Source organism: Leiobunum rupestre, chromosome 9 (assembly GCF_980474605.1).
Source record: "Leiobunum rupestre chromosome 9, qqLeiRupe1.1.hap1, whole genome shotgun sequence".
Taxonomy (NCBI): Eukaryota; Metazoa; Arthropoda; class Arachnida; order Opiliones; family Sclerosomatidae; genus Leiobunum; species Leiobunum rupestre.
In genome coordinates, this window is record NC_143392.1 from 35,621,183 (window position 1) to 35,647,314 (window position 26,132).

A 26,132-nucleotide genomic window follows, 5' to 3' on the forward strand; every position below is an offset into this window, starting at 1 on the left:
TTAGAATATCAAATGCAAGTGCTTTCTTATAAAAATATTCTAAAAATTTCTAAAAAGCTTTATAGAGTTTTATGGTTTTATAGAATGCCTATGGCGCACTAATACCTACAGTGCCATGGGTGGACTCTCTTGACCTAAATCAAGGCCCAGTATTCCTCTTTCCCCTACACCACTTTTCTAATACTGTAACATGACTGTAAGTAGTATTACGGGGCATGGGTATACAAATCCACAAGTGTCTGTTTTCTATGTCTGGTAAAAAATCTACGACGGTGCCCCCCCCCCCAAATATTTGTCTGGAGCCGCCCCTGAATAAGCCACGAAATTATAAGGGGTCACTAAAGTTGTAAGGGCCACAAAATAATTAGCCCACCTGTGAAAAAACCTTAGCACTGCTACTGACTTTGCCCCGAAACTGCGAACGCGTTCGCAGCCCACTAGACAGACAGACAGACAAAGTAAACACACACACACCCACACACGCAAACACAGACACGGTGATTGTAATACCTATCCTATAGGGAACAAAGTTCACTCAGAGAGCTAAAATGTTTACGTCAGTACTGTTCTAGAAGGAATGTTTGATTTTAAAAATAAAATAGAGAAACTCGCCATGAAATCTAGTTTCAATTGCTCGAGTGAACGTAGTTTTTTTGTGTTTTACTGCAATCAGAAATTCAATTATTTTCAATTTTTGGACGTTCGAGAAAAATTTGTTTCATATTATTTAAACATTTATTTTAACAAAAGCAAAAATTAACTTATATGGCATCAGGCTTATTATTTGTTATTGATTGTTCCCAATTTTGACCGTCAAACTCTCGCACTTCAAAATTATCAATCGTTCCTGGTTCAACGCAGAAAAAATTTATGGCTGAGAAAAATATAAGTAATTAGATGAAATTTTCAGCTTGTTTTCAAGCAAAATTATAAATACACTAACAAACTCCATCTGGGTTTGACCTCGGCTTGTAAAAACTTTGCACACCACACGTTTTGCAAAACAAGTGTTTAGCTTTGTGAGTGTTAAAAGTGTACTCAGTTAAGTTTTCTGACCCCGATAGAAGTGTGAAGTTTTCATTTTTAATAATTATCATTCTTCTCAGTTGTTTCATTGAACAAATAGAACAGCTGTGGAAGAAACGAAATTGTATTTCCCAAATTAATTATTCGTTTGACACACTAACTTGCATTTTGAAACAGTTACGTTTTTCGGTGTTGAAAACTGAAACTTAACTGCACCACAATGACACCCTCCCTTATGTACAACCATGGCCATGATAACTCTGAGAAGCTTTCCGCAAGCAGTGTTATGTTACTTTTGTTTTATCACCTGATTTTAGCCTAGGTGACCTTGGTCTATGGATTGTTCAAAGGTTTTTTTCAGAATTATGTAATAAGACTATACTGTTAAAATGCAGTGTAGGGGTCGAATAGAAATTAGTTAAGCGTATGAACCTGTTTAATAACATACAGTATGATTGTTTTGCGTAAAAATGTCCTTATGTAAGATGGTAAGATAAAACAAATTAAAGATTTCGTATGTGGGTTTGATTGGTTGAAGTAAAATAGTTAGCCAATCAGCAGTACCAGTTGGTGCTTGTTTTTACTTAGAATTCATGGCCGTTGGTGGTTCGACTAGTCAGTGTTATTTCTATGAACCGTATTGTTTAAATTAAAAATCACATAATTATTTTGGAAATGATAGCATAGAAGGTTATTAAACCAATGTATACAGTCTCATCTTAATTCTTGAGTAAGTTCGATATTTCTAGTTTTGGTGGATAGTTGATAAAAAGAGGAAAAAATCTGGGCCAAGGCTTATGTAATTCGTTTCATTACTACAGTATCACTTACATAATTGTTTTGTTTTATTTTGATTGGTTTGGTATTATTTTCAGGTGTATCATTTATATTGTTGTTAGCCCTTGCCAGTTTAATGAAGTAATTAAGAGATTGTTATTTGTTAAAGTGTTATATGTTTCTAAATAACTTAAACATATAGTTCTGGCTCCGATGGACCAGCTGCAGAAGCAGCTCAAGGTGGTGGTAGCGCGCAAGGGAATGATGAAAAAAATGCTCAAGAGGGAAGTTTTGAGTGTAATATCTGCTTAGATACAGCTAAAGATGCAGTTGTTAGTTACTGTGGTCATTTATTCTGGTATGTTAAATATAGTTACTTGTTGGGTATCTGTTTTTATTTTCTATTAGAAAGCACCGACGATTGGTCAATTAGTCAGTATTATTTCTATAAACCGTATTTTTTTAAATAAAATTCAGAAAGTGATAGTGCAAATGAATAGCTTAAAAAGTTATTAAACCATTTTATATAGTATATTCTTAATTATTGTCAAAGTTTGAGATTTCTTTTTTTGGTGAGTTTTTGATTGATAAAAAGAAAAAATCTTACCGAGGCTTACGTAGCGTCTTTCATTATCGCAGTATATAATGATTTATTTTGAACCATTCTCACTTATGTAGCTGGCCGTGCCTTCATCAATGGCTAGAAACTAGACCGAACAAACAAACCTGTCCAGTCTGTAAAGCTGCAATTTCAAAAGAGAAAGTTATTCCTTTATATGGTAGAGGAGGTGATAAAAAAGATCCAAGAGAAAAACTGCCACCCAGACCTCCGGGCCAAAGAACTGAACCGGAAAATAATGGAAATGTAAGAATAGATTTGTTCACAAAATTAATTTCAAATTTTATTTAAACTGTTAATGGTTACAGCAATCTTTTCCTGGATTTGGATTTGGTGATGGGGGTTTTCACATGTCATTCGGCATTGGTGCCTTTCCCTTTGGATTCTTCGCTTCCACCTTCAATTTTGGAGATGGCAGAGCTGCTCCGTGTAAGAATTTAATCTCAAACTTTTTTAAACTTTTTTTCAATGTTTCTCTTTTTTCACAGTTCACCAGGGTAATATTGATTCGGCTGAAGATCAGTTTCTATCCAAAGTCTTTCTCTGGGTGGCCATTCTTTTTATTATATGGCTACTTATAGCGTAATTCGTATATTATCTCATGTACAGTTCAGGTGTGTTTTTGATGGGAGGCCTAATGTATTTAGAAATTTAGGCCCAAAGATTTAGCATTTACTACCATTCATTAAGACAAGTATCAAAATGATGCTTTATTAGTTTTTTAAGACTCCAAGGTAGTAAATGCATGGTCAAAATGTCTCTGCTATTTTAATATTGTACGTATACTATCGCTTTTCCAATATTATAGGGGAAAAAAAATTTAAAAATGTTTATTTGTAATATTTGTTATATATTAATGTACTTAAGGTAAGTTTTAGATCTTTTTGTGAAAAAGGTTGTTAACTTTTGAGTCTTAGAGAAGTTGCTGTTTAGGAAGTAGTCATATTCTCCCTTTTCTTAAGATATCCCCCAAGACCTGAAATTTTAATTGGTCAGGCCCTTAAATTTTTATTCGGACTTTACTCTCTGGAAAAACTTCACAGAAAATTACTGTAGTGTTCATTGTAAGTGACTGACTGGTGGGATATAGCCAGTTTGAATATTGAATTTGCGCAATCTCCTGTGCTTGTATTTTGCATTTGTTAACTTGCGTTTATTTGCAAATACATTATTTCAACTGAAATTTCAGATTGAAAAGGGGATTGTTGTAAATAACAGGTAACTTCACAAGAAATAAATTATTTTTATAGTAAAATCGTTTTTTTTTAATTTTAAATAACATATTTATAAGGTAGTTAATGCTTTAACTCATCCAAAAAAATTACCAGAAGTGAATTCTAGAAGGCCAAAAGCATCCATTCCCTTTACTGTTAACCTCATTTATTTATTTATTTATTAAGAAAAATACAAGTTACAAAGCTAGAATAGCTTATATATAACCCACAGGTGGAAACATAGTAAAGAAGGAAATAGTAAAAAGAAAGTATATCGCGCTTTCAAACGTCAAGGTAGATTTAAGTGTTCTTGGAAGATCACAAACTTTTTCTAATGTTGTTCAAATGATGTGTATTTCAGGAATGCCAGCTACGGCCAATCGCGTGGTTGATGAAGTGGGAGTTTTAGTACGACCCTAGTTGGAAGAATTGGCGCACGTGGTTTTTATGATTTCTAAATCTATCTTAATTTAAAATTTATTTTGAAAAGTTATAATTTATGTTTGATTAAATACAGTTATGGGTAAGCTAAAGAAAAAATATAATTGGAAAGCAAGGCAAAATGATGTCAGTGCCGAAAATTCAAAGAATGGCAAAGAACCCTTCAACGTGAGATATGCCTTTGCTAACGCGAACGGTAACTAAAGTTACAGCATGGATTTTAATTATTTTTGTTGGCTATGTAGGTGGATTTGGACTTGAACATTCAGAATGATAAATATGACACCAGCAACCCACTCGCACTTCCATCAAAATTAAAGAAAAATAAAGAATTTAAAAAGCAGCCTATTAAACAACAGAAACCATTAACAAAGAAAGAGAAACGCAAATTGAAACAAATTATAGAGTCTAGGAAAAAGAAAGCTAATGTGAGAAGAATTTCATTCTTAAGTATTGCCTATGTATAATGTAGCATATTAATATTTTTACAGAGGGCTGATATTTTAAAAAAACTTCAAGAAGTACAAGCCTCTCAGGAACAGTTGAAACTCATGACATCTTTCTCTGACATTCAGACTAAAGGGTTAAAGAGGTAAAGTATTGTGTTATTCTTTTATTGGCCAATGTTAATTTTTTTTCCATTTCAGGCATTTTTTAGAAAAAATGACCAACAAACCCATTAGTAGCATTAAAAGAAGCCGATTAAAAAACCTAAGTGTGCAAAGAATGATGGTGAAAGATGAAAGTGTAGTTGGCTTTTCGCAAAGTAGTTCGGAGTCGTCAGATGATTCAGCAATAGAAGATGTTTCTGAAGTAGAAGACCAAATAACAAAGGAACCTAACATAGCAATTGTGAAAGAAACTCTTGAACCTTCTGAAGATAAAATAGAAGAAAAGCCCAACGAAATGAAGAATCCTGCTCTTGAGGAACCTGAAAAGAAAAAACCAGCGTTGCCTAAACCGGTGGTTTTTGTTAGCGTTAACCGGGACCCTGAACTTCAAAATATGAGACTTAAACTTCCAATACTGGCTGAAGAACAAACCATAATGGAAGCCATTAGCGAAAATGATGTTGTGGTGATTTGTGGTGAGACTGGGTCAGGGAAAACCACTCAAGTTCCGCAATTTCTTTATGAAGCTGGATTTGCGAGTAAAGGACAATTGATTGGCATCACTGAACCGCGACGAATTGCAGCGACTTCTATGTCCCATCGCGTTGGCAAAGAGTTAAACCTCAATACAAAGGAAGTCTCTTATCAAATTCGTTACGAAGGAAACGTGTCAAATCAAACTAAAATAAAGTTCATGACTGATGGTGTTCTATTGAAGGAGCTTCAAAAAGATTTCTTGTTGCTAAAATACTCTGTGATAATAATTGATGAGGCTCATGAACGTAGCGTTTTTTCTGATATCTTAATTGGCCTATTATCAAGAATAGTTCCACTTCGTAAAAAGGTAAATATATTTTTGCAAAAGGCAATAAAAGAAAGAATTTTATATTTTTATATTTTGTTTCTAACAGCAAAACAAGCCTTTAAAGTTGATAATCATGTCAGCCACACTAAGAGTGGAAGATTTCACTGAAAATAAGCAGCTATTTAAAGTACCACCACCTATTCTGAAAGTTGACGCCAGACAGTACCCAGTCACGGTTCACTTTAACAAAAGAACTGCCGAAGACTACGTAAATGAAGCTTTTAGAAAAGTATGCAAAATTCACCGCCAACTACCAACCGGTGGAATTTTGGTATTTGTGACTGGTCAACAAGAAGTTAATTCTTTGTGTCGGAAACTTAGAAGAACTTTTCCATTTGACAAAAACCAATTGGTTACTCCTCAAAATGTTACGAACAACTCGGTAAACGAAGATGATATCTTGGATGACGTTAAGGAGTTTAAAAAGAGCCGGAAAAGTAGCAAAAAGGCCAATCCAGCTAATGTTTTACCAAGGATAAATCTTGATGAGTTAGTATAATAGTATAATTTTTGATAAATTCAAAGTTTTATAATTTAAAACTAATCATTTATTATCTTTTAAAAGTTATTCCATTGATCCATTGGATGAAGAATTGTTCCAAGAAGCTTCAAACAAAGATGACGATGACTTAGACAGTAGCGATGATGATGAGGAATCTAACTCTAACTTGCAATCAACTGAACCTTTGTTTGTTTTACCTTTATATTCATTGCTTTCCCCTGAAAAGCAAGCCAAAGTTTTTAATGCACCTCCCTCTGGCTCCCGACTTTGTGTGATAGCCACTAATGTGGCAGAAACATCTCTCACCATTCCAAATATTACTTACATTGTTGATACTGGGAAAGTATGTATTTTCTATTTCACAAAGTTCTTTCCCTTGTAACCGATTTACAGCCTTAATTTTACTTAATTTCCTTACCACTTTTTAGATTAAAACTAGGCTTTATGATCGAGTTACGGGTGTTTCCGCATTCAGCATTGTCTGGACATCACAAGCATCAGCCAATCAAAGAGCAGGTCGTGCTGGAAGAACTGGTCCTGGTCATTGTTATAGACTGTATTCATCCGCAGTTTTTATGGATGAATTTTCAAAGTTCTCTGAGCCAGAAATTACCAGGAAACCAGTTGATGATTTGATGCTGCAAATGAAATCATTGGGAATTGATAAAGTTATTAATTTTCCCTTCCCATCACCTCCGGATGTAAAAGCTTTGAAAGTAAGAGTGATTTAATTAAAAAGATGTCTTCTGAAAGTTTTCAACTGTTAAATCAACCATTTTTGGTAGGGTGCCGAAAGAAGACTTATTTTGCTTGGTGCATTAGAGAAACCCAATAAACCATTACGTTTGAAAGAGGCTAAAAAATGTACCTTTTTATTTTTTTACTTGGGTTTGGAATGTGTTCTAAAACGTTTTCTTTATTTTATAGTAGATTGGAGTGCCAAAGTAACTCCATTGGGTCACGCAATGGCCAGTTTTCCTCTGAGCCCTCGTTACGCAAAAATGTTGGCTTTATCTCATCAACACAATTTACTGCCCTACACCATAGCCATTGTATCAGCTTTCACGGTACAAGAAATCTTTCTAGATCCTCAGTTATCAGGGACCTTAAATAATGAAGAAGTGAGAAATTAAACCTTGATTATCATACTTTCTTCATGTTAATGCTTTTAAATTTATGAAGGGTGAAATTATTCACGAAAAGCAAATTAAATGGAAGGAAATCATGAAAATGTGGGCTGGACAGGTACGCTTAAATTTTTAAGTATATATTGTGCGTGTATGTTTAATTTTTAAATATTTCACAGGGTCAATCTTTAGAATTAGGCGATGCAATGATTCTATTAAAAGCGGTTGGAGCTTGTGAATATTCTGGCTGTACTAGACAATTTTGCGACGTTCATGGTTTGAGATATAAAGCTATGGTTGAAATAAGAAAGCTGAGAGTGCAGTTGACGAATGAAGGTAATTTTATTTACTTCCATCAATATAAAAGTTATAATGACAAAAGAAACGTTATATTTTATAAATAGTGAACATTGCCATTCCAAATATTAACCTTATGGTTGATCCTAAAATGCCACCTCCATCTGCGGACCAGTGCAAACTTCTGAGGCAACTGATTTTGACAGGAATGGTTGATCACGTTGCTCGGAGAATCCCAGATGATGAAATATCAGAATCTGAAAAGAAAGAGAAGAAAAATGCGTATTTGGTATTTAATAATTTTTGAAATTGCGTTTTTTAATAGAAAATTAGTGATTGTACAGGTAACATTTGAGTTTTTTTGGAATTTTAATTTTAAAGTGTAAATGTTTAAGTAAATCCAAAAACTAAATCAAAACAACAGCGAACTAGAGACGAGCCTGATTAGTGTGACGCTACCTTTGTACCTATGAGCGAGAAAAGTCACCGAGAGAATAGGCTGGCTTGTCCCTCCTTCCCCATTTTGGTTGTAGCTAAGCGCTCGCCTGGGAGTTTTTTGGATTTTTGGGGATTTGGAATACCCGATTAAAGAAAAACCCCAACCAAAAAATTTTACAACCCGGCCGAGTCGGGTCGGGGTTGAGAACCCGAGGATCCCCGACTTACCGGGTTGGGGTCAGGGCCCCATGCAATCACCATAGCAAATTTTAATTTATAATTTGACATTTTATTCAGTGCTTAGAATTGGATTCTCCAGTTTTCATTCACCCCAAGTCAGTTCATCACAAAGAAAATCCACCTTTTGTAATTTATCAAGAAATCTTTGAAACCTCAAAATTATTCATGCGCGGCATCACGTCAATTGAGGCAGAATGGTTGCCTCTGTATGCTCCCGCTTTGTGTTCATTCTCAAAGCCATTGGAAGAACCACCTCCCTCTTACGACGATGACACTGACAGAGTTCTTTGTCACATGACTGCCACTTTCGGTAATATGGTGTTGAGTTTTATTTTGCGTTTGATTTTTGACATGTTAATATGTGTAGGTCGTTTATCGTGGCCATTGCCCAATTGTGAACTAGAATATCCAGAAGGTTTAGACAAATTTCGTTGGTTTGCCAAGTTTTGGCTTGAAGGTCAAGTTTCAAAAGGACTTCAGAAATATCGGGTAGTTTATTTGTCGCCTCCTGCCACTATGGTGAAATCTTGGTCAAAGTAAGTATAACGATAAATTTTTTTTTGACTTATGAATATTTTATTTATACCCAAGGCTATATGATATTGGTAGTTTTTAATGATGGGCCGAAACTGATATAATATTGTTTTTGGTGATGCGTTGTGACGCCATTTCCTGTTTCCTAAATTTGAAGGCGCCCTAAATAATAATAAAACTTAAGACATAAGTTAATTTTAATTCTTTGTGTCATTGGCAGACTTCAACCTAGAACCGAAACTCTTCTGCAAGCTTTGGTGAATGAAAATGTTACATCAAGGAGTCAACTTGATAAAGTTTGGGAGAGAAATCCGAAATGTAAGTGCTATATTATTAGTTAGAACATTTATTGGAGTTGCGAAAGAATGCCAAATCCCTCGCTGTTAGTGTAAGATAAATCTTAGACTATGCACAATGGTGTTAGAAATTTTGTTGATGTAATTTTTAGGGCTGTGCGAGTACTCGAGTCCGATACTTGAACTCGAGACTCTAAAATCGCTTTTCTATGACTCGATTGGGTACCCGGGTACTTTGCCAAGGCTAAAAAATTACTCTTAAGTGGACTAGTTTATAAATAAAATGAAGACTCAAAATTAGTATTGCAAAATGGGATTCGAAGACTCGAATGAGTATTGCAAAATTTGACTACTTGTAAATTTAATTTTCCAAGACTCTGGACTCAACTCAAAACCTAAAAAACAGGACTCGCACACCCCTAGTAATTTTAATTTCCTAATATTTGTATCGTGTTATGTAATTATGAATATGGGCTTTTAAATGCTTAAATCAACTTGAATTTTGACAAAAAATAAAAATGGTCTTAAATTTTGTTTTAGACCTGCTGAGAGAATTCTGGGAATGGATTCCACAATCTATGCACTTCGAAGTGGAAATGTGCTGGCCCCCCAAATAGGCTGTAAAATTAGCTGTATATTTTTTTAAATTGAGAGATTTATTTATTCGATTATGTATTAAAATGAGAACAAAAAATACAAATGACTACGATTCCGTTTAAATAAGTTTGAGATGGCTGTGTGGTAAAGAAGCTAGCAAAACAATCCCTAGGCTTTTATTTTGTGACCACCAATTACTATTTAGTTCTCTTTCTTCTGTTCTTGGGCAACAACAGCAGGAACTTCCTGTTTTTTGCTCTTTTTAATAGGGTTTTGTTTGCAATCTTCGTAGAGATTATTCAAATTAAATGCAGTGATCATGTTTTCCTGAAAATATTTTAGCATAATTAAATTAAAAAGTAGCCACGTTTAACAAGAAGCATATAATGCATATATACAAGTGAAGTATCCAACTATATAAAATGTAAGATATACCTTGACATGCTGTTAGTGATGGGTGTAAATTTCTAGACTGATGATCAAAAATGTGGAAATTATAATTTACAAAGATCTAATAATTTTATAAAGTCATATTTCTCTATCTAATAATTTTATAAAGTTATTATAATGTTGAATTTCTTTGAAAAATGCAAAGGTACATATTTGAAGGGAATAACATGAGCCATATAGAAATATGGATACTTCTAAAGATATGTGTTATGTACTTCTGGTGTTACTAACCTTAGAGAAGAAAAATTTTACAACTTTTGCTTTTTGGTCAACAACAGGCCTACGCCCTATTTCTTTCCCACCGCGGAAAAGAACAACTGTTGGTAATTGTTGACTAAATGGGGATGTGCTAATGCAATGCCTGAAATAGATTAAAAAGTTGTTTTATATTTTAAATTAAAAATATCATTATTTGATTTACTTTTCGGCTATTTCTGGAAAACTCCCCACATCAACTTTTCCAAACCTCAAGTTTTCTAATTGGTACCTTATAGACAATACAAAACTTATAGTTATCAAGTTAATAGGTATTTAATCTCAAAATAGTTTTACTTGGCTGAAAGCTCTGCAAATGTGGGTGCGAGGTTAACACAGACTGGGTTCCAAGCCGCATAAAACGTTATCAACCAACTAATTCTCTTATCCTTTTCTAATTCTTCCTATGATTTAATAATAAATATTTAGGTTTTAGTAATAGTAAACTGTTAAATAAAATGGAGACTTGCATCTAAAGTTGATCCCCTAAAATATACAACGTAATCTGGACCACCATAAGAGGGTTCTGGTATCAGAACTGCTTGAACTGAAAATGTTCACATTTTGAAATTTAACTGTAATATTTTTTTTTGGAAAGGAATTAACTTAGGCATATCACTGAATATACGATCCCCAATCTAGGATCCGCGTAGAAAAAAAGCAAAATATTCGCAATTTTTGCATACATGCAGGCTGAAGAAATGTAGGGCACAAGACTTGTGTTCCCTACAAACAAAATCATTATTAGGTTAAATAAGTCTTAGGTATTATTTTGATTTTTTTATTCGAACCATATTTTCGTGTTCTGAATACGATGACAATTATAAGGAACGTTAATATTTCAGTTTCTCTCTGTTGATAGAGAAAAAAATATCAATTTCAAATCAGTTTAACAGTAGGCCTTTGCTTATAATGAATGTTTGCTGCTCCTTTTCGGAGTTACTACTTACAAAATCGAGTTCACATTCTGTGGCTGGATGCAAAAGTAAGCAAACGGGGTTTATGTATTTTGTAAGCAGATAGGCGAGAGCCAAGAAAACGTTAATTATAAAATATGGATGGAGAAGTTTTTTTAGTTCTTCCCACGCGACGAGAGACATGTTGGGAAAAGACCGATCCAATCGGTAAAGCAATTGGATTTATAACCTAAAGGTCAAAAACCTTACTTTGCCCGCGATTTTTAAATGTACTAATTATCATTTACATTAAAGACAGCTCCGAACACATTTTACAAATACTTGAATAACCTAAGTTATTACTTCTATGCGTTCTTGGCAATACCTATAAATCTGTTGTATGATCTAGGCCCCCTGTTTTCGTCTAACCCTAGCAGGGAAGGTTATTATTCTGTTATTAATCACTCGTGGCGCTACATTCTATAAGGTAATAAAAAATCCTGCTGCGGGGATATATCTCCCAACGACATTTTTATACACTTCGCAGCAGGATAGGAAAATGTTATTTTATCCAACGTTGTAGGTGTTGCCGCACTAGTAAGTAGTGACGAAAGCTGGATATTCTTTGTTAGGGTTATACTCCCTTTAAGGGGATCCTTGATTTCCTCTAATAAAGCAATGGCTGCCGCTGATTTAGAGACCCGTACGGTCTATGCTACTTGGTACTGTCACAGTCTCCTCGCAAATAGGCCTCGAGCTTAGAAAAAATAGCGCCATCATTTTTAATACCTGTGAACTAAATGTGCTAGGTAATAGCTACGAACGAAGACAATAGAATAGTTGAGAGCTTTGTGAGTATTCTGATAATGAATTAGTAGTTGTCTAGAACTACGAGTACGACCATCATATTAAAATTACTTAATACATTTTGATTCTTAGTTATACAAAATACAAAAATTTCTCATTTTCGTGGTAGCTTGATCTGCGTTTAGTAACTGTCCTGGGCTGCGTTCAACAACTCTAAAATAGCTCAGCGCTGAGCTCAACGGTCAGCGGTTTTTTGACTTCCGGTTTTGACGTCACGTTGATCATCGGAGACTCAGCGGAAACATCGGCTGGGCGAGATTTTTTTTCCGTTGCTCATCGGTGTCGTGACGTCATTCGACAAAGTTAAAGGAGGGGTAGCAGACGATATTTTGTTCGTTAAGTCAGCGAACTATATTAATCGTACAACAACATACTTTAGATTTTTGTGACGTAGCGTTGATTAAAAGAACTCAACGATAACTCAACGGTTTTTCTCCGTTGATAGTTGTTGAACGCAGCCCTGACTACATCTACCTTAGATGCTCGGACCAAAAGTGTACTATTTTTAACCTAAAACGTTTTATTCGACATAAACTATTCGCTTGTTCCGAAATATTAGGGCTATTCTTTTTATTCCTTTGGAAAAGGAGGTGTAAGGGTGGTTTCTTTTCGCTTGTTCGCGATTTCGGAGTAGGGTAAGAATTTGACGTCATTTTACTCCGATTTTGTGGTGGCGAATAGTTTGAGTCGGAGTAAAAACGTTTTTCCAAAATGGCTGCCTATGGCCTTTTTAGCAGATAAATTATGGCTAGCAGACGACAAAATCCGATTTACTCCTTTACACCTCCTTTTCAGGAGGAGTAAAAAGAGTAGCCCTAATACTTAGAATTAGTGTTGTCACTGATTTTAAGAGCTATATTTTTAGGTACGGTTTCTTTAACTTTTGTTTAACCTTATTTAAGACACCAACATGAACCTGAGTATAAATTATCTTAAACTTAGTTTTGGGTACCCTTAACGTTTTCCGAGTAGCTAAGCTGAAAAATAAGGTCTTTCTAACCTATATTAGAATATTTTATAAAACGAAGATTTCCGACTTAAATGTTCTAATGATATGTAAGTTTTATTACACCAGAATTACACAACCTTTTTATATCTATAAAATTATTGACAAGGGTGGTCCTACACGCCCTAAATAATGGAGTCAGGTACAAATATTTTCATGACCCCCAAACTATATCTCTGGTGAATATCGTTCAATTTAGTTTTTTGGCCACATTCTCGGGGTCCGACGTTATCGAAACACCCTTTTTTGGCCCATAAAGCTTTTTCCCGATTGGTATCTTTGTAAATGGAATATAAGATTTGCCAGCAAACGACGCAACGCTGTTCCATGGCTACTGCCAGTTCCATACGTTGAGCGGCCAACGAACGCAAATGTAAACTAACCAACCATCGCGCTTCGTATTCGAGAACCGACACGTCTTTAGCTACCAACTTTTGCGTAACTTGGCGTAGCTCTTCTGTCGCTCTTTTAGATTTTATCCTCTTGAAAACGGTCGTGTTTCCAACCCGAAACGTCGTTCGATATCCCACATGAGGAAACTTACGATTTCGCGTCAAAATGGCGTAATTGTAATGCGGGCTCTCTATGACGTACTTTAGCACCAAGAGACCGTTCTCTTCCGCGAAAAAATTAGTCACGTCGTCGAATGAATGTACCGAGATGGAGTGTTTGCTTCCAATGGTAAACGTAGAATCCGTGTCCGTTAGGTTTCGCGCCGATTGTAGTTTCCATTCACGAAAGTCGTTGAACGTTTTGGCCAGCAAAGGAACTTTCTTGTGGATGCCAGTAAATCCCGATATTCTATGTATGGAAAAATCTAAAACCAGTCCCGACACGTCCTTTTGCCTCTCCACAAAGTCCAAACAAGCGGAGACTTCGCTGGATTCCCAAAAGTCAACGGGCACTAAGACCTCGTCTCTTATAATCCTGTTTTTCGCCGAAGGATAACCCGCGGAACTGCGTACCACAAACATCAAGGCTTCCGCGTAGATGAACAACTTCAGAGCCACGACCAGTTTCTCTTGATTTTCTTCCAGCAAAAGTGTTCTCGCGAAACGGAACAAGATGAAAACCGAAGCGGCCGCCGAACAAGCCAATAACGCTAACGCGTCGTGCAAATAGCGGACATCCTTATGGGGGAAGTAAGACAGGACTGACATCGAGAGTAAAGCGGCGGTGAGAAGGGTCAACGAATAGTTGGTCGTCTTTTGACAACCCGGTAACCGTTCGCCGAAGTTTGTCGTTTTGAAAAAGACGAAAAATATTACGGAGAAGATAGAGCAAATGGCTTGCGTTAGAATGATTGGCGTGTTGAGAATGTAATTGAAGTAGTAGTCGTTACTGGAGCTACCAAATACTTGATGAGAATGAAAACGGAATTTCCACCATCGGACCGGGGACGAAAACCAGTGTCCGTAGGATCGGTATTCTTCCCACGAACAAAACATGACGGATAAGGCTAATCCTAAAAATATTGTCGCCGGTTGAAATCTGAAAGTAGCCCGCGGAAGAAGACATATCGTGGAACAAATAATTGTGATAATGCTGTCTGGTTTGGCGTATATCGAGACCCCTAGTAGGAAACCAGCCAAAATTAGCTTCCCTTTAACTAGACCTTCTTCCGCGCTGTTATCCAACTTGTTAAAGTTATTGTCTCTTCTCGTGGCGTTTCTACTCGCGAGAATGTAAGCCAAAGAGAAGAAGATTATGGGAGACACTAGGCTTTCTAAGAAAGTATGGGTTCCTAATATCACGAAATAGTCGGTGAAAGCGACGATTATGGCGGCTATCGACGCAACGTCATTCGGAAACGACGTTTCGGTGTTACGAACGAACTTAAAAATGGCCAGTGGTAAAAGCCCAGCTACGCTGATGTGAACCGTCTTGGTCAACTATGGTTAGAAATCGTAATTAGTCGGAGCTGTTGGAAAGTTTCGTAGTTGAACTTACTTGGAAAGGACTTGTGGGGATACCCAGAGATTCTTTGGCACTCAAGAAGAAAGCGTAAAATCTGACTGGAAGCCACGATTTGGTTCCCAGCATTCCCACGCGTCTATGGAGTTTGTATCGCGAATCCGTTTCGTTATCAACATCCGGAAAGAACTCGAAGGAACGGAAACCATATCCGTACACTTCAGAATGCGCCACTGCGACAGACATTAGTTTAATTTAAATGATTTTTAAATTGTTTAGACGTCCTACCTTCGATAGCTTGATACGATTCATCGGGATGGACAAACCACCAGGATGTCTTATCGCTGGCAACTCCGAGGCGCGTAATCAAGACGAGAAAGACAATTAGATGGATGCTGTAGCCGTGAAACAGATGGCCGGACGCCCACGTTGCCACGCCGGCCTCCGACGGGGAAGCATTATTCTCATCCTTGACGCCGTTCACGGGCTTCGATTTCGGCGATTTCTTATTGTGGTTATTGTTGTTAATTTCGTCTTCCGAAGAACCTTTATTTCTGGCCTTGTATCGCTTCTTTTGGGGCGCCATGACGGCGCTGAGACGAAGACGTGGTTTCCCCTTTTACACTTTCATCATTCGGGAAAAAGTTTTTCGCCGGGAATAGTTCACTATATTTTCAGCCGCTACGAAACATCCAAGGACAACAGGTAGTAAGGCGCGCGTTAAATCATGGGGAACAGGTGAGTTTCACTTCTCTCGCGAGTTCCCCGTTGTCTTCCCCTTCGTTTTTTGGATAAGTTAGCCGCCCTCGTTGCCTCAGCATCGTGACGGTTCCACCCCCGTCAATGACCCCCTGAAACATTCTCAACGCTCGGGGGTCTCCGCTAGATGATAGCCCTCACTTTTTCCCCCGCTAATCATATTCTCCGAAGTCTGGAGAACTTTTCCCTCTCGACGTTTTCTTTCCGCTGTGTTTAGGATTAATGTAGAAGAAGGATCCATTGAGGTGCCGCGGTAACGAACTTTAAACGGTTGGCAAAAAGCCAAAGATGTAATTTTCTTCGATGGGGAAAAATTCTAGGACATCCTCCATTGGCTTTCATTGCACTTTGACAACCGAGAAGAACGGTGACCGAAGAAGTGGGGGAGGGGATAGGGACCAAAGTCGCGATGTTGATTATAAATCTTGGGGAAAAAAAATCCTTTCCCAGTTTATCTATAAATTTAGAAGATTTATTCGTTTCGTTACAATATGTGATATCTGTATGGAAGACCGTGAATATATTGAATTTATATTTTTTTAAACAAGTATCTGGAGTATGAGTTGTTGACACGAAAAAGATAAATGAATGAATGGAATTTTAGAAACTTCTATGGATATTTTTGTTCCGACACGTATTTAAATTTTAAATTAGTTTTCCGCGAGTCTGACGGTGTACTCGTTCGAGTTGTCTTCAGCATCTTTTTGGTTCGGATGGAATAAGTTGTTGGATGGAGGACTTTGAAGGTATGGTGGGGGGTCAAAGTGCATTCCTCCTGGTACGGCTACTGGAGCTTCCATCTGTTTAAGCTGAGAGGTTGGGTCGTAGCGCGTCCACATTGGATAGATAGGTCCGACTGCGTACTCGCTCGAATTGTCTATAGCCTCGGTTTGGTTCGGATGGAACGTGTTGGGGAATAGAGGACTTTGAAGGTATTGTGGAGGGTCAAGGTACATTCCTTCTTGTACGGGTACTGGAGCTTCCATCTGTCTCGGCTGTTCCGGAAACCACGGGCTCGTTTGAGTAGGACCCGTCGCTCGCTGAAAGGTTGGGTCGTAGTGAGTCCCAATTGGATAAACAGGTCGCTCGTCGGTCATCACTGGCACGGCAAAACAGGGCTGTTGGGTGAAGATCGGTGGATAGAGTACCGGGTATAGGAATGGGCCGTTGTTGAAAAAGCCTGGCGCTCTGATGAGGAGAAACCGTGGTTGCGTGGCTTGGGGCCAATGATTTGGTTCGGAATATTGTGTCGTACTAGTTTCTGAAGGAACCTATTTCGGAAACGTTCGATTATATTTACGTTCTTCATTACACTTAACACCTTTTCATATACCCGAGTTGGTTGTGCCCATATTCTCGACGTTTCGATAGAATTCTCATGATCAGCTTCCATTTTCGTAAGCCTAATATTGAAATTAATTCAATCTTTACCCAGTGTTTGAAAATGAAATCGCGCGCCTTTTCATTGTTGAACGTGAGTTAAGACACGTGACATTTGTATCTTTGACACGTGTAACAACGGTTCCCAATTTTCATTGGTAAAAAAACGTTTTAAAACGATTTCGAAAGATGTAATTGTAATATTTTGGTGTCGAAGATATGCCTATTAATACAGTTGACACCGAAAATGTTTAATTTGGTCTTTCGAAACCGTTTCTAAAGTTTCTAGTGTGAACGCGGCTTATGAATACCTAGGATCAACAAACACAAGGAGAACGCAGCTAGCCTTTAAACACGCTAACGCAGTGTTGTGTACAAATTTAATTGGACGAACCTTTTCGCTGCACGTTTTACGGGTGGGGGGGGGGGAGACAATTTCCGATTTTTCTCCTTCCGACGGCAGCAGGTGCTAAAGCAACCAATGAAAAATATACGCAAGAAAATAGACATCTTTTGATGGGTTGCGTTCTCCTTGTGTGGGATGCTGTGTTTGTTGCTCCTAGATGAATAACTTAGCCTTTAACTAAACCTAACCTAAATGAATTAACACAGCACAAAAACTATCAATTCGCGAATTTCAGAGACACGGGAAAAGAAACAAGATGACGTAATAAGTAGCCAATGAAATTGTTCAGTTTTGTTTCTTCTTTTAATTATCAAATAATAATAATCAGCTAGGCTAATACCCAATGCACCACCTTAGGCCCAATTCATCTAGCAACTTAAAGTGTTGGTAGCACGAAATTTTAGCTATGGCTAATTAATGATTCATTGGAAAGAGCAAACATTTTATAGCAAGTACAGAAAATTTCATCAAAATCGGTTAACTGATCTTTGAATTATTATAAAAAGAAGTCGAAATGGTGGAAATCGAGTTTTTCGGCGAATTTCCAGACTTCTAAAATTCTTCTCGGCACCCATGACGTCAGAAAATGCGAAGCGTATCATTTCTTTACATCTGGGATTAAAAGCGGGTTGATTTAACACCCAGGAAAAAGTCTTACGCGGTAGTAATTGAAATAGGCATACACAAGCCAACGTAGTAGAAAAATGATATGAAACCGAAGGCTCCTTGTAAATTCTTCTTAAAACGTCGGGTCGCGCGCGCGTAAAAAAATATTTTTTATTTCGATAATAAGCCTAATATTATGATTAAAAGCCTCTGGTTTGAAAACTTCTACAGGTAAACAGAATCCCTCCACTTCAGTTCCTTCTATTTTAGGAATAAAACTACAGCTTCGATTTGCCCCAAATTGCTCGTGCTACGGAGGAGATAAATTCGCCGAAAATTTCAGAATTTTGGGGAGTGAAAAAGGTCAGTTTCGGACTCAAAGTTAATACACTTAGGCTTGGAAATTTGTTTCATCAACGACATTTGTGGAACTAGAACGTACTGGGCTTCAAAACAAGCCCGCATTCATTCGTTTTTATTCCTATCGATTTTTCGTGCAACCAACACTTCAAGGTTTTTAAACAGGTGGCAGGGTTATAAAGCGTAAGAGGGTGGTTGCAAGCCCTTCAGGCTACGCATTCCAACAGCTCCCTACACTAACTATTACCGTTAACCTCAACTAGTTTTAATGCAAGTGGAAACTGAAAAACTTGGGGAAAACCTTTTAACCAGTTGGGAGAGAACTTGCAAACTCAACGCTGAAGGAGTAGTTTCGAGTTTTCACCCAGTGCCACAAGCTGGGATCGAACCCGGCTTCTCCTGCTGCGTGGCGAAAGTGCTAACCACTCCGCCACCCCACCTCTACATTTGTAAGGTTGCCAGATCAAAACTTCTTTAAAATAAATTACAAGAAAGAACTTTATTCGTAACAAAGTCGATACAAAAAACGAAATCAGGAAACTGGGTCTCCTCTAAAATGTACAAACACGGAATCCCATCCCACTACAGACGAACAAACGCGTTACTATTATTGCACACGGAACGATCCTCATAGCTAGCGACAGTTACGCATTTTTTTGCCGATAGAGGGATGGAAATAAACGTGTTTGCGTTTATTAGGGAATGAAGCGTCTCCGTAACGAGTCCAAAGTGGGCGAGTATCACAAAGGGCACGTGACTTCCTCGGGATGGCAATTGTCGTATTCCCGAAGATGCGGATGGGCCGTGTCGCCTCTTCCTTTTCCCAGGTTCGCTTCCGGTTCCGCCTTGAGGCCCAAGCCCTCCGTTGGAGAACCGTAATTCTTGACGCAAACGCACCTTCGTTTAGGGCGGAGGGGAAGAAAGCGAAAAACAATTCATTAGCGTGTAATAGAATGGGTACTCCCACGTTTAAAATACCTGGAACTCTCCTGACCCGGCTTGTAGAGCTTCCGCGGTACGCCGGTCCATTCGCGCTCGATACCGCCGCTCTGCTGACTGCACCACACTTTGCCGCCATCTTGGTGGCTCCATTCGGAGTTGCAGGGCGGGAATATTTTGCGTTCTTCGGCCGCTTCTTGGGCTGTACCCCGGGCCTCTTCTAAAGCCGATTCCACCTTGTGGAAATAATCCGTTGGCTCTCCTTTGTCATCGTAAAAGCGGCCCACCAATTTTCCTAAACGTATAATACAATGTATTTATGAAAATGAACGAAAGTTAGTTCTTTAGAAATCTCAATTCAGAGAAAATGCAATTAAACTTCATTATTAATTAATAATTCAATTGAATGAAGATTAATTTTTAAACTAAAGTTTACATTATCGCTGCAGTCAAATTATTTATCAATTGGTCAAGAAAAACCGGCATAAACCTTACAACCCGGGTTTTACATAATGTTTTAAGTTATCAATGCCTCTCTTACTCAATGTTTAAAATTTAATGTTTGAAATTTATAGGCGGTCACAAAATTTTAAATAAGCCAAAATCGAGGGGCTGACCACTATCCGTAATCGGTCTACAAGCTTTGACTGTACTAAATTGATTACGTAATCGATTACAGATTTAGCACTACTCGCTGTAATCGGTGTACAGAATTTGAGGAAGTGGTTAGCCCCTCGGCCAAAACCTATGGGAGTGAACCTTTCTAAATTTCATCAAATACTAAAATGTATTACAAGCAGTGGCGGCGGAAGCTAATTTTTAGGGGGGGGGGGGGGGTACAAACAAGCAAACGCGTCTAACTTGGTAACGGGGGGGGGACAAAAGACAGTTATGTAGATGGGCCATCTGTAGTAATAGTTCTTTTTATAAAATAACCTTGGCCATCTTGTTGAAATGTTGCCTCCCCGCTTCAGCTGTGGATCCGTTTTCTCTCCCACTAAAGAGTTTATGATCTCATTCTTAGGCATTGGCTGAACTATTCCAGGGCAACATTTCAACAAGTTGGGCAAGCGTAAAGACATTTTATAAAATCAACTATTGGTTGTATTACTGTGCTGGAATTTGGGGGGGTACAAATACATACATTGTACCCCCTAGTGAAATCTGGGGGGGTATAATGTACCCCTGTACTCCCCTATTCCGCCGCCACTGATTACAAGGAGCATAGTAATTTAAAATCGGTCAAAATTAAAAATAGGGGACTCCCTCTTATACTTGCCCTACCTAACCCAAAAATCTATATAGCAACGTCTAAAGGCCAATATACGTCACTATATTTACCTTTTCCAACACTACGAGCACGCGCTCGAATCACGAGGAGCTTATTATTTTCTAAGGCTCGCGCAAATCGCGCGTGCTCAGATAATTCTACCAAAGCCAAGTCTTGTCACGTAAGAGCAACATGTTATACTTCTACTTTTAAAAAGTTGGATAAGAGTAAATAAATTATAGAAAGAACTATAGTTGATTTTGTAAAATAAAAAGGTTAAAATGTTGCTCTTACGTCATTCTCCGCACGAGCGATTTAAACACGCGCTAGAAAAAGCTATATTCCTCTGGCGACTGTAGCGCCGGTTCGTAGACTTGTAAAAGTAGGAGACTGTGACATAAGAGCCACATTTTTCGGTTAGGTGACCGATTTTGGGTGCACAATTTGTACATTTGATATTTAGCTATTCCGTGACGTCACTGACGAGGGAACTTTAAAACATTTAACTAATAATAATTATCAGCTAGGCTAATACCCAAGGCACCACCTTAGGCCCAAGTCATCAAGCGACTTTTAAAGCCATTAATTCAGGTGGCCGGGTTACAATGCGTAGGAGGGTGGTGGCGAGTCCTTCATGCCACGCGAGCCAACAGCTCCCTACACTAACTATTACCGTTAACCTCGACAAGTTTATACAACTCTTCAAAATAAATAAATTTCATAAAGGAAACATTATAGCAGACGACAATACCGTAAATCGTTAGACCTCGTGTGAATAATTGTCGTGCTATGGCGTCCCACAGAAATTTGTTTGGTGGAAACGTGACCAATTAATTTGTGGCTAATTTGACAATAAAATTGCATTGTCTGAAAGGCACTTTAGACTATTTGTCTAAGCATATGTAACATAATCACTCATAAGTATGCCATAAAAGCATTTTCGTGAATGAAACCTTGTTCACGGGATATGACGTAAATTACATCACTTACAACTCCGTGACGAAATACGCGTCATCAACTTTAATGGTGGGAAACGGAAGTTAGAGAATTCCTCGCGCATTTCTGGCTTGGCCCATGTCAAGTTTAGTTCGTGCCTCGCGATCACATGATTTCATTTCCATGGTAACCTTTTCAATAGCGCAAGGATTATAAGCATTTTTGCGTCCGCTCAATGTATGTTTCGCGTGAAACAAGGTCTCATTGAAATTTTTTCAATGGAAATAGTAGGTGGTTTTTTTTCGCTTGTCCGGGGACAAAAAGTGTAAACTTTTTACCCTAAAACGTTTTATTCGCCTGTTCTCGGGGTAAGATTTACCCTGTCCCGAATCTTGTTCGTTTGTACCAGAGCTCGAAGGTTACACTTTTTGCTCCTCCTCGAAAGGAGGTGTAGAGGGAGTAATCAAGCTTTGTCGTCTGCTTAAGCGAAAACATGACTCGTTTAGACCTCTTCACATGAGGCAACCTTTTTGTAAATAACCTTTAACCTTTAACTACTCCATTCTTACTCCAACTCGTTTTTTTCGTCAAGATAGAATTGGAGTAAAATGACGTCATAGGGCTACACTTTTTAAGCTGCTCAAAAAACCACCTATTATACAGAGGCATACTTATGAGTAATTATGTTACATATGGTTTAAGTAAAAGTGGTAGCCATTTTAAGATACGACTTCAATCCACACAGGTAGAGCATAGCGGCGCGAAGGGGGCAAAAATTGTCCCCCTTTTGAAAATTAGGAAAAAACAGATGATTTAAAAAAAATTTAAAAGATAAAATAAAAACAAATATTTATATCGGCGGCGCACCGATAAGTAAATAGCTCTACACAGCTATCACCTATCAGTAAATATTTCGATTAACTGACAAACTTGCATAATATAATTAAAGATTTATGACTATATCCCATTAAAATCGGACACCTGCTTAATCGAAATTAACTGACAACGAATACGATGGCAGGTGCGACGGCAGCGTGTCGTACATTGGGGTTATTATTAGACTAAATGAACGAAATTCATACCGACGTAATCGTAGTCCTTCTCGTAAAATGACGTCCATTCTTCAATACCCAGTAACTGATCGGGTTTTAAATCGAGGACGTCGTCACTTAAGCCATCCTCGGTGAAATCTCCGGTAACGTAAGCGCGAGACGCATCCTTACCTAAAAAATAACGCGTCTCATTAAAAGCATTTTGGTAATATAAAATGTACGTGAAGAAATATTTTGAATCTACCGGTGAAAAATGCGTATCCAGCTCCGGGTTTATAATGAGCCGCCCCTTTCGTGACGTCATACACCTTCCCCAACACTGCCAAGTACAGACCGGGACTGTCTGGCCCTCCGTCGTACTTGGCTAACTCAGCCTTGGTTAGCAGACGATCTTTGTCGTTTTCTTCGATTAGATCGTCCTCGGCCCGACGCTTTGTCGTTTCGTTGGGCTTTTCCACGAATTTCTTGGCAAATTCTCTGCCAAACCCGACCGCTCTTTTAACCAACACGACCAATTTCTGTTTCGCTTCCTCCGTTAGTTTCGGCCTGTATACGTTAATCGCGATACCCGCCAAGATAACCACGATAGTTAGGCCCGAGATAACTTTCACCACCGCCATCAAAAACTACGCGCTCACGTACACCGCGACCTCTCAAGGAATAACGAGAAACCAAACACACCTACGGACCGTACCTCTTTTTACGAGGAACTGAAAATTATCGTCGTTTCCTTTAGTATAATAATAAATTTACTTCCGATAATTCAGCCAATAGCAAATGGCCACAAGCGCTTACTTTTGATAGACATTTTTTTGATCTATTTATCTCCGTAAGTTAAAAAAAAACACTTAGTAAAGGTATATACCAGTACTATACGCGCTACACTCTTAGGTTGATAAGCCTTATAGTCGTTCCATATCGAAATTCCAGGGACACTTTTTAGCATGGAATGAAATATATTGTAGCTTCGATTCTTAGTATAAAGAAACAATGGATATGAAGTCGTTATTAATGGCTACTTGCCATTTTGACACCTGTCACGCTGATAAAAAATACTATGAAAAACGGACATTCGTCACCTGTTTCTCGTTAGTTTTTCAAAGAACCCATGAGAAATTTAACGGAACCTATGGAAAATTTAATAGAACAAATGAAATATTTTATAGAATCCATGAAAATAGTCATTTAACCCAAGAATCTATTAAAATTAATTGAACCCATGAAACAGTTTAATAAAACCCATGAAACGAATTAATAGAACCCATGAAACAAATTAATAGAACCCATGAAACAAATTAATAGAACCCAGGAAAACATTAGAATGAATATAACCCATGAAAAAATTAATAGAACCTATTAAAATTAATAGAACCCATGAATTTAAATTTGAAAATTTTATGGAGGTAGTTTTACTATAATTAATTATTTAAATCGTTAAAAGTTCTAGTAATTTTGTTAAACGTTGCAATAAAAAGGTTTTTTGTTTAAAAAATCTTTATCTAAGTTGAAGTAAATTTATTAACTTTTAATAAAATGTTAAAAATATCTAATGTTGGTCTTCAAGGAAAACAGGGAAATTTTAATTTTAAAATATTGTGGCAACATATGAAAAAAATTGAAAGAATCTACGAAAGGAATATATGATTAGTTAAACATTTTATATTTTATTTTTTTAATTAAACTACGAAAATCTAATGCTTAAGTATTTAAATATCACATGAATACGAGAGCGTATGTTAAAAAATAATCGAGGATTTAGTTTGATGGTTGGAAATGTTAGAAAAAATATAATCTTTTCGACAATACAACCAAAGAAAAGGCTGCAATTTTAATAAAAATTTAAACGTAAAAATAAATAGTAGTCCCGTAAGATTATGATATCACCTATAGAACAAATTAGTAAAGATTTTTTATTTTTTTGACCATATTGATTTCAGGGTGCTTTTTGACGTGGTGAGTTGTCCCGCGTAGTCCCACCGTGACTACTGCCGCCATCTTGGAAAATGGCGGCCCAAATCCATACAGACCGCTATATCTTTTTTCGTATTAAAAATACGATCTCCGGAGTTGTTACATTCGATTTCTAAGGCTATTTTACATTAGATCATAGTTTGTGAAAATAATAATTTATGTATCAGGGACATAAATAATTTGCAACCTCAAGGCGAAAGTTCCGAAATATGTTTCTATTCATATTATGTTATTTAAAGTTTACTATTAATTATTTACGTAAATCATATTAAATTGAATTTAATTTTACAATATTAATACAGGTAAGGATTTTCATAGTTCTGGGTCTGAATCTGTTTCTCTGAGGACATCAGTGCTCTCATTGGAGCAAGACAAACCTTTGCATCTGTTACACAAAGAAGAGCAGACCAAACCAGTCTTTCTACATTCACATTTCTTGCATTTGCAGGCTATCATGTTGAGGACTTCATCTGGCGCAGGTTCAGTTCGTTTGGAACCAATTTCCGCCCCCCCGTCTGTAGGAACCAACTGATTTCCAAGCCAATTTTATATTTGGAAATACACTCTATACATGTGTTGGTTAGCGGCGGCCTTTGTTGGGGGAAGGGTAGCTAGCTCAAATTTTTAAGAAATTGGAGAACGCGCGGTAACTTTGGTATAAGTTTTACATTTTTCGTAATTAGTTTCTAATCAGAATTTTCAGCAAGATACTCGCTCGCTGATTTAAATGTTCTAATCAGAATTTCCAGCAAGATACTCGCTCACTGATTTAAAGGCTTCTAATCAGAATCTCCAGCAAGATACTAGCTCACGGATTTAAATGCTTCTAATCAGAATTTCCAGCAAGATACTCGCTCACTGATTTAAAGGCTTCTAATCAGAATTTACAGCAAGATACTCGCTCGCTGATTTAAAGGCTTCTAATCAGAATTTCCAGCAAGATACTCGCTCGCTGATTTAAAGGCTTCTAATCAGAATCTCCAGCAAGATACTCGCTCACGGATTTAAATGCTTCTAATCAGAATTTCCAGCAATATACTCGCTCACTGATTTAAATGCTTCTAATCAGAATTTCCAGCAAGATACTCGCTCACTGATTTAAAGGCTTCTATTCAGAATTTCCAGCAAGATACTCGCTCGCTGATTTAAAGGCTTCTAATCAGAATTTCCAGCAAGATATTCGCTCGCTGATTTAAAGGCTTCTAATCAGAATCTCCAGCAAGATACTAGCTCACGGATTTAAATGCTTCTAATCAGAATTTCCAGCAAGATACTCGCTCGCTGATTTAAATGCTTCTAATCAGAATTTACAGCAAGATATTCGCTCGCTGATTTAAATTCTTCTAATCAGAATTTCCAGCAAGATACTAGCTCACTGATTTAAAGGCTTCTAATCAGAATTTCCAGCAATATACTCGCTCACTGATTTAAATGCTTCTAATCAGAATTTCCAGCAAGATAATCGCCCAGTGATTTAAATG

At 37.5% G+C, this 26,132-nt stretch overlaps 7 protein-coding genes across 13 annotated transcripts; 2 read left to right on the forward strand and 5 right to left on the reverse strand.

Moving 5' to 3' along the window:
- Positions 1-729: 729 nt before the first annotated feature.
- On the reverse strand, positions 730-1,485 carry LOC149927288 (centromere protein V-like). Of its 2 annotated transcripts, XM_090159129.1 has the most exons (4): positions 1,459-1,476; positions 1,188-1,359; positions 944-1,131; positions 730-874 (listed from the first exon to the last, which is right to left on the reverse strand). In XM_090159129.1, exons 2-4 carry the CDS (start codon positions 1,277-1,279, stop codon positions 762-764), a joined length of 393 nt encoding a protein of 130 aa, XP_090015255.1. In that variant the 5' UTR covers positions 1,280-1,359; positions 1,459-1,476; the 3' UTR covers positions 730-761. The 2 variants fall into 2 exon arrangements, with proteins under 2 accessions (XP_090015255.1, XP_090015254.1); XM_090159128.1 differs by having other exon boundaries at positions 1,188-1,485.
- LOC149927289 (E3 ubiquitin-protein ligase RNF185-like) lies at positions 998-3,677 on the forward strand. Of its 3 annotated transcripts, none has more exons than XM_090158127.1 (6): positions 998-1,019; positions 1,902-1,944; positions 2,006-2,161; positions 2,482-2,668; positions 2,731-2,851; positions 2,911-3,677. In XM_090158127.1, exons 2-6 carry the CDS (start codon positions 1,940-1,942, stop codon positions 3,006-3,008), a joined length of 567 nt encoding a protein of 188 aa, XP_090014253.1. In that variant the 5' UTR covers positions 998-1,019; positions 1,902-1,939; the 3' UTR covers positions 3,009-3,677. The 3 variants fall into 3 exon arrangements, with proteins under 3 accessions (XP_090014253.1, XP_090014252.1, XP_090014251.1); XM_090158126.1 differs by lacking the exon at positions 998-1,019 and adding an exon at positions 1,410-1,514; XM_090158125.1 differs by lacking the exon at positions 998-1,019 and adding an exon at positions 1,570-1,756.
- A 333-nt stretch (positions 3,678-4,010) lies between these two features.
- On the forward strand, positions 4,011-9,670 carry kz (putative ATP-dependent RNA helicase kurz). 3 transcript variants are annotated; one of them, XM_090157643.1, is made up of 16 exons: positions 4,011-4,245; positions 4,323-4,505; positions 4,569-4,669; positions 4,725-5,532; positions 5,600-6,042; positions 6,119-6,398; positions 6,484-6,771; positions 6,841-6,919; positions 6,983-7,176; positions 7,238-7,300; positions 7,362-7,518; positions 7,587-7,768; positions 8,215-8,467; positions 8,525-8,693; positions 8,912-9,009; positions 9,528-9,670. In XM_090157643.1, exons 1-16 carry the CDS (start codon positions 4,156-4,158, stop codon positions 9,602-9,604), a joined length of 3,465 nt encoding a protein of 1,154 aa, XP_090013769.1. In that variant the 5' UTR covers positions 4,011-4,155; the 3' UTR covers positions 9,605-9,670. The 3 variants fall into 3 exon arrangements, with proteins under 3 accessions (XP_090013769.1, XP_090013770.1, XP_090013771.1); XM_090157644.1 differs by having other exon boundaries at positions 6,986-7,176; XM_090157645.1 differs by lacking the exons at positions 4,011-4,245; positions 4,323-4,505 and having other exon boundaries at positions 4,616-4,681; positions 4,736-5,532.
- Positions 9,625-11,605, reverse strand: LOC149927291 (thioredoxin-related transmembrane protein 2 homolog). Of its 2 annotated transcripts, none has more exons than XM_090157646.1 (8): positions 11,240-11,605; positions 11,081-11,141; positions 10,896-11,015; positions 10,760-10,836; positions 10,587-10,693; positions 10,456-10,521; positions 10,266-10,395; positions 9,625-9,911 (listed from the first exon to the last, which is right to left on the reverse strand). In XM_090157646.1, the coding sequence occupies exons 1-8, from the start codon at positions 11,387-11,389 to the stop codon at positions 9,786-9,788; spliced, it is 837 nt and encodes a 278-aa protein (XP_090013772.1). In that variant the 5' UTR covers positions 11,390-11,605; the 3' UTR covers positions 9,625-9,785. The 2 variants fall into 2 exon arrangements, with proteins under 2 accessions (XP_090013772.1, XP_090013773.1); XM_090157647.1 differs by having other exon boundaries at positions 10,587-10,689; positions 10,756-10,836.
- Positions 11,606-13,089: 1,484 nt separating this feature from the next.
- LOC149927292 (uncharacterized) lies at positions 13,090-15,949 on the reverse strand. Its single transcript, XM_090158384.1, has 3 exons — positions 15,261-15,949; positions 15,009-15,205; positions 13,090-14,950 (listed from the first exon to the last, which is right to left on the reverse strand). Exons 1-3 carry the CDS (start codon positions 15,556-15,558, stop codon positions 13,184-13,186), a joined length of 2,262 nt encoding a protein of 753 aa, XP_090014510.1. The 5' UTR covers positions 15,559-15,949; the 3' UTR covers positions 13,090-13,183.
- Positions 15,950-16,181: 232 nt separating this feature from the next.
- LOC149927293 (uncharacterized) lies at positions 16,182-17,221 on the reverse strand. The gene is made up of 2 exons (XM_090158845.1): positions 17,065-17,221; positions 16,182-17,002 (listed from the first exon to the last, which is right to left on the reverse strand). The coding sequence occupies exons 1-2, from the start codon at positions 17,122-17,124 to the stop codon at positions 16,382-16,384; spliced, it is 681 nt and encodes a 226-aa protein (XP_090014971.1). The 5' UTR covers positions 17,125-17,221; the 3' UTR covers positions 16,182-16,381.
- A 1,742-nt stretch (positions 17,222-18,963) lies between these two features.
- Positions 18,964-23,390, reverse strand: LOC149927294 (neuferricin). The gene is made up of 4 exons (XM_090159148.1): positions 22,925-23,390; positions 22,711-22,851; positions 19,462-19,717; positions 18,964-19,380 (listed from the first exon to the last, which is right to left on the reverse strand). The coding sequence occupies exons 1-4, from the start codon at positions 23,298-23,300 to the stop codon at positions 19,224-19,226; spliced, it is 930 nt and encodes a 309-aa protein (XP_090015274.1). The 5' UTR covers positions 23,301-23,390; the 3' UTR covers positions 18,964-19,223.
- Between the last annotated feature and the right edge of the window lie 2,742 nt (positions 23,391-26,132).

What these genes read in the sequence shown, in the direction of transcription:
- LOC149927293 (XM_090158845.1), bottom strand. Translation starts at nt 17,124, where the DNA reads ATGGAAGCTGATCATGAGAATTCTATCGAAACGTCGAGAATATGGGCA. An exon ending in TATGGGCACAACCAACTCGG is followed by an intron (nt 17,003 to 17,064) that starts GTATATGAAAAG and finishes TTTCCGAAATAG; the next exon opens with GTTCCTTCAGAAACTAGTAC.
- kz (XM_090157643.1), top strand. Translation starts at nt 4,156, where the DNA reads ATGGGTAAGCTAAAGAAAAAATATAATTGGAAAGCAAGGCAAAATGAT. An exon ending in ACATTGTTGATACTGGGAAA is followed by an intron (nt 6,399 to 6,483) that starts GTATGTATTTTC and finishes ACCACTTTTTAG; the next exon opens with ATTAAAACTAGGCTTTATGA. An exon ending in TCACATGACTGCCACTTTCG is followed by an intron (nt 8,468 to 8,524) that starts GTAATATGGTGT and finishes TAATATGTGTAG; the next exon opens with GTCGTTTATCGTGGCCATTG.
- LOC149927289 (XM_090158127.1), top strand. An exon ending in AACCGGAAAATAATGGAAAT is followed by an intron (nt 2,669 to 2,730) that starts GTAAGAATAGAT and finishes TAATGGTTACAG; the next exon opens with CAATCTTTTCCTGGATTTGG. An exon ending in AGATGGCAGAGCTGCTCCGT is followed by an intron (nt 2,852 to 2,910) that starts GTAAGAATTTAA and finishes CTTTTTTCACAG; the next exon opens with TTCACCAGGGTAATATTGAT.
- LOC149927294 (XM_090159148.1), bottom strand. Translation starts at nt 23,300, where the DNA reads ATGGCGGTGGTGAAAGTTATCTCGGGCCTAACTATCGTGGTTATCTTG. An exon ending in TGGATACGCATTTTTCACCG is followed by an intron (nt 22,852 to 22,924) that starts GTAGATTCAAAA and finishes GTTATTTTTTAG; the next exon opens with GTAAGGATGCGTCTCGCGCT. An exon ending in CCGGGTCAGGAGAGTTCCAG is followed by an intron (nt 19,381 to 19,461) that starts GTATTTTAAACG and finishes CCCTAAACGAAG; the next exon opens with GTGCGTTTGCGTCAAGAATT.
- LOC149927288 (XM_090159128.1), bottom strand. Translation starts at nt 1,279, where the DNA reads ATGGCCATGGTTGTACATAAGGGAGGGTGTCATTGTGGTGCAGTTAAG. An exon ending in GTAACTGTTTCAAAATGCAA is followed by an intron (nt 1,132 to 1,187) that starts GTTAGTGTGTCA and finishes TTTCTTCCACAG; the next exon opens with CTGTTCTATTTGTTCAATGA. An exon ending in GTCAAACCCAGATGGAGTTT is followed by an intron (nt 875 to 943) that starts GTTAGTGTATTT and finishes TATTTTTCTCAG; the next exon opens with CCATAAATTTTTTCTGCGTT.
- LOC149927291 (XM_090157646.1), bottom strand. Translation starts at nt 11,389, where the DNA reads ATGTCTCTCGTCGCGTGGGAAGAACTAAAAAAACTTCTCCATCCATAT. An exon ending in CAGAATGTGAACTCGATTTT is followed by an intron (nt 11,142 to 11,239) that starts GTAAGTAGTAAC and finishes CTCTATCAACAG; the next exon opens with AGAGAAACTGAAATATTAAC. An exon ending in TTTGCAGAGCTTTCAGCCAA is followed by an intron (nt 10,522 to 10,586) that starts GTAAAACTATTT and finishes ATTGTCTATAAG; the next exon opens with GTACCAATTAGAAAACTTGA.
- LOC149927292 (XM_090158384.1), bottom strand. Translation starts at nt 15,558, where the DNA reads ATGGCGCCCCAAAAGAAGCGATACAAGGCCAGAAATAAAGGTTCTTCG. An exon ending in ATCGTATCAAGCTATCGAAG is followed by an intron (nt 15,206 to 15,260) that starts GTAGGACGTCTA and finishes TGTCTGTCGCAG; the next exon opens with TGGCGCATTCTGAAGTGTAC. An exon ending in TCCCCACAAGTCCTTTCCAA is followed by an intron (nt 14,951 to 15,008) that starts GTAAGTTCAACT and finishes TTCTAACCATAG; the next exon opens with TTGACCAAGACGGTTCACAT.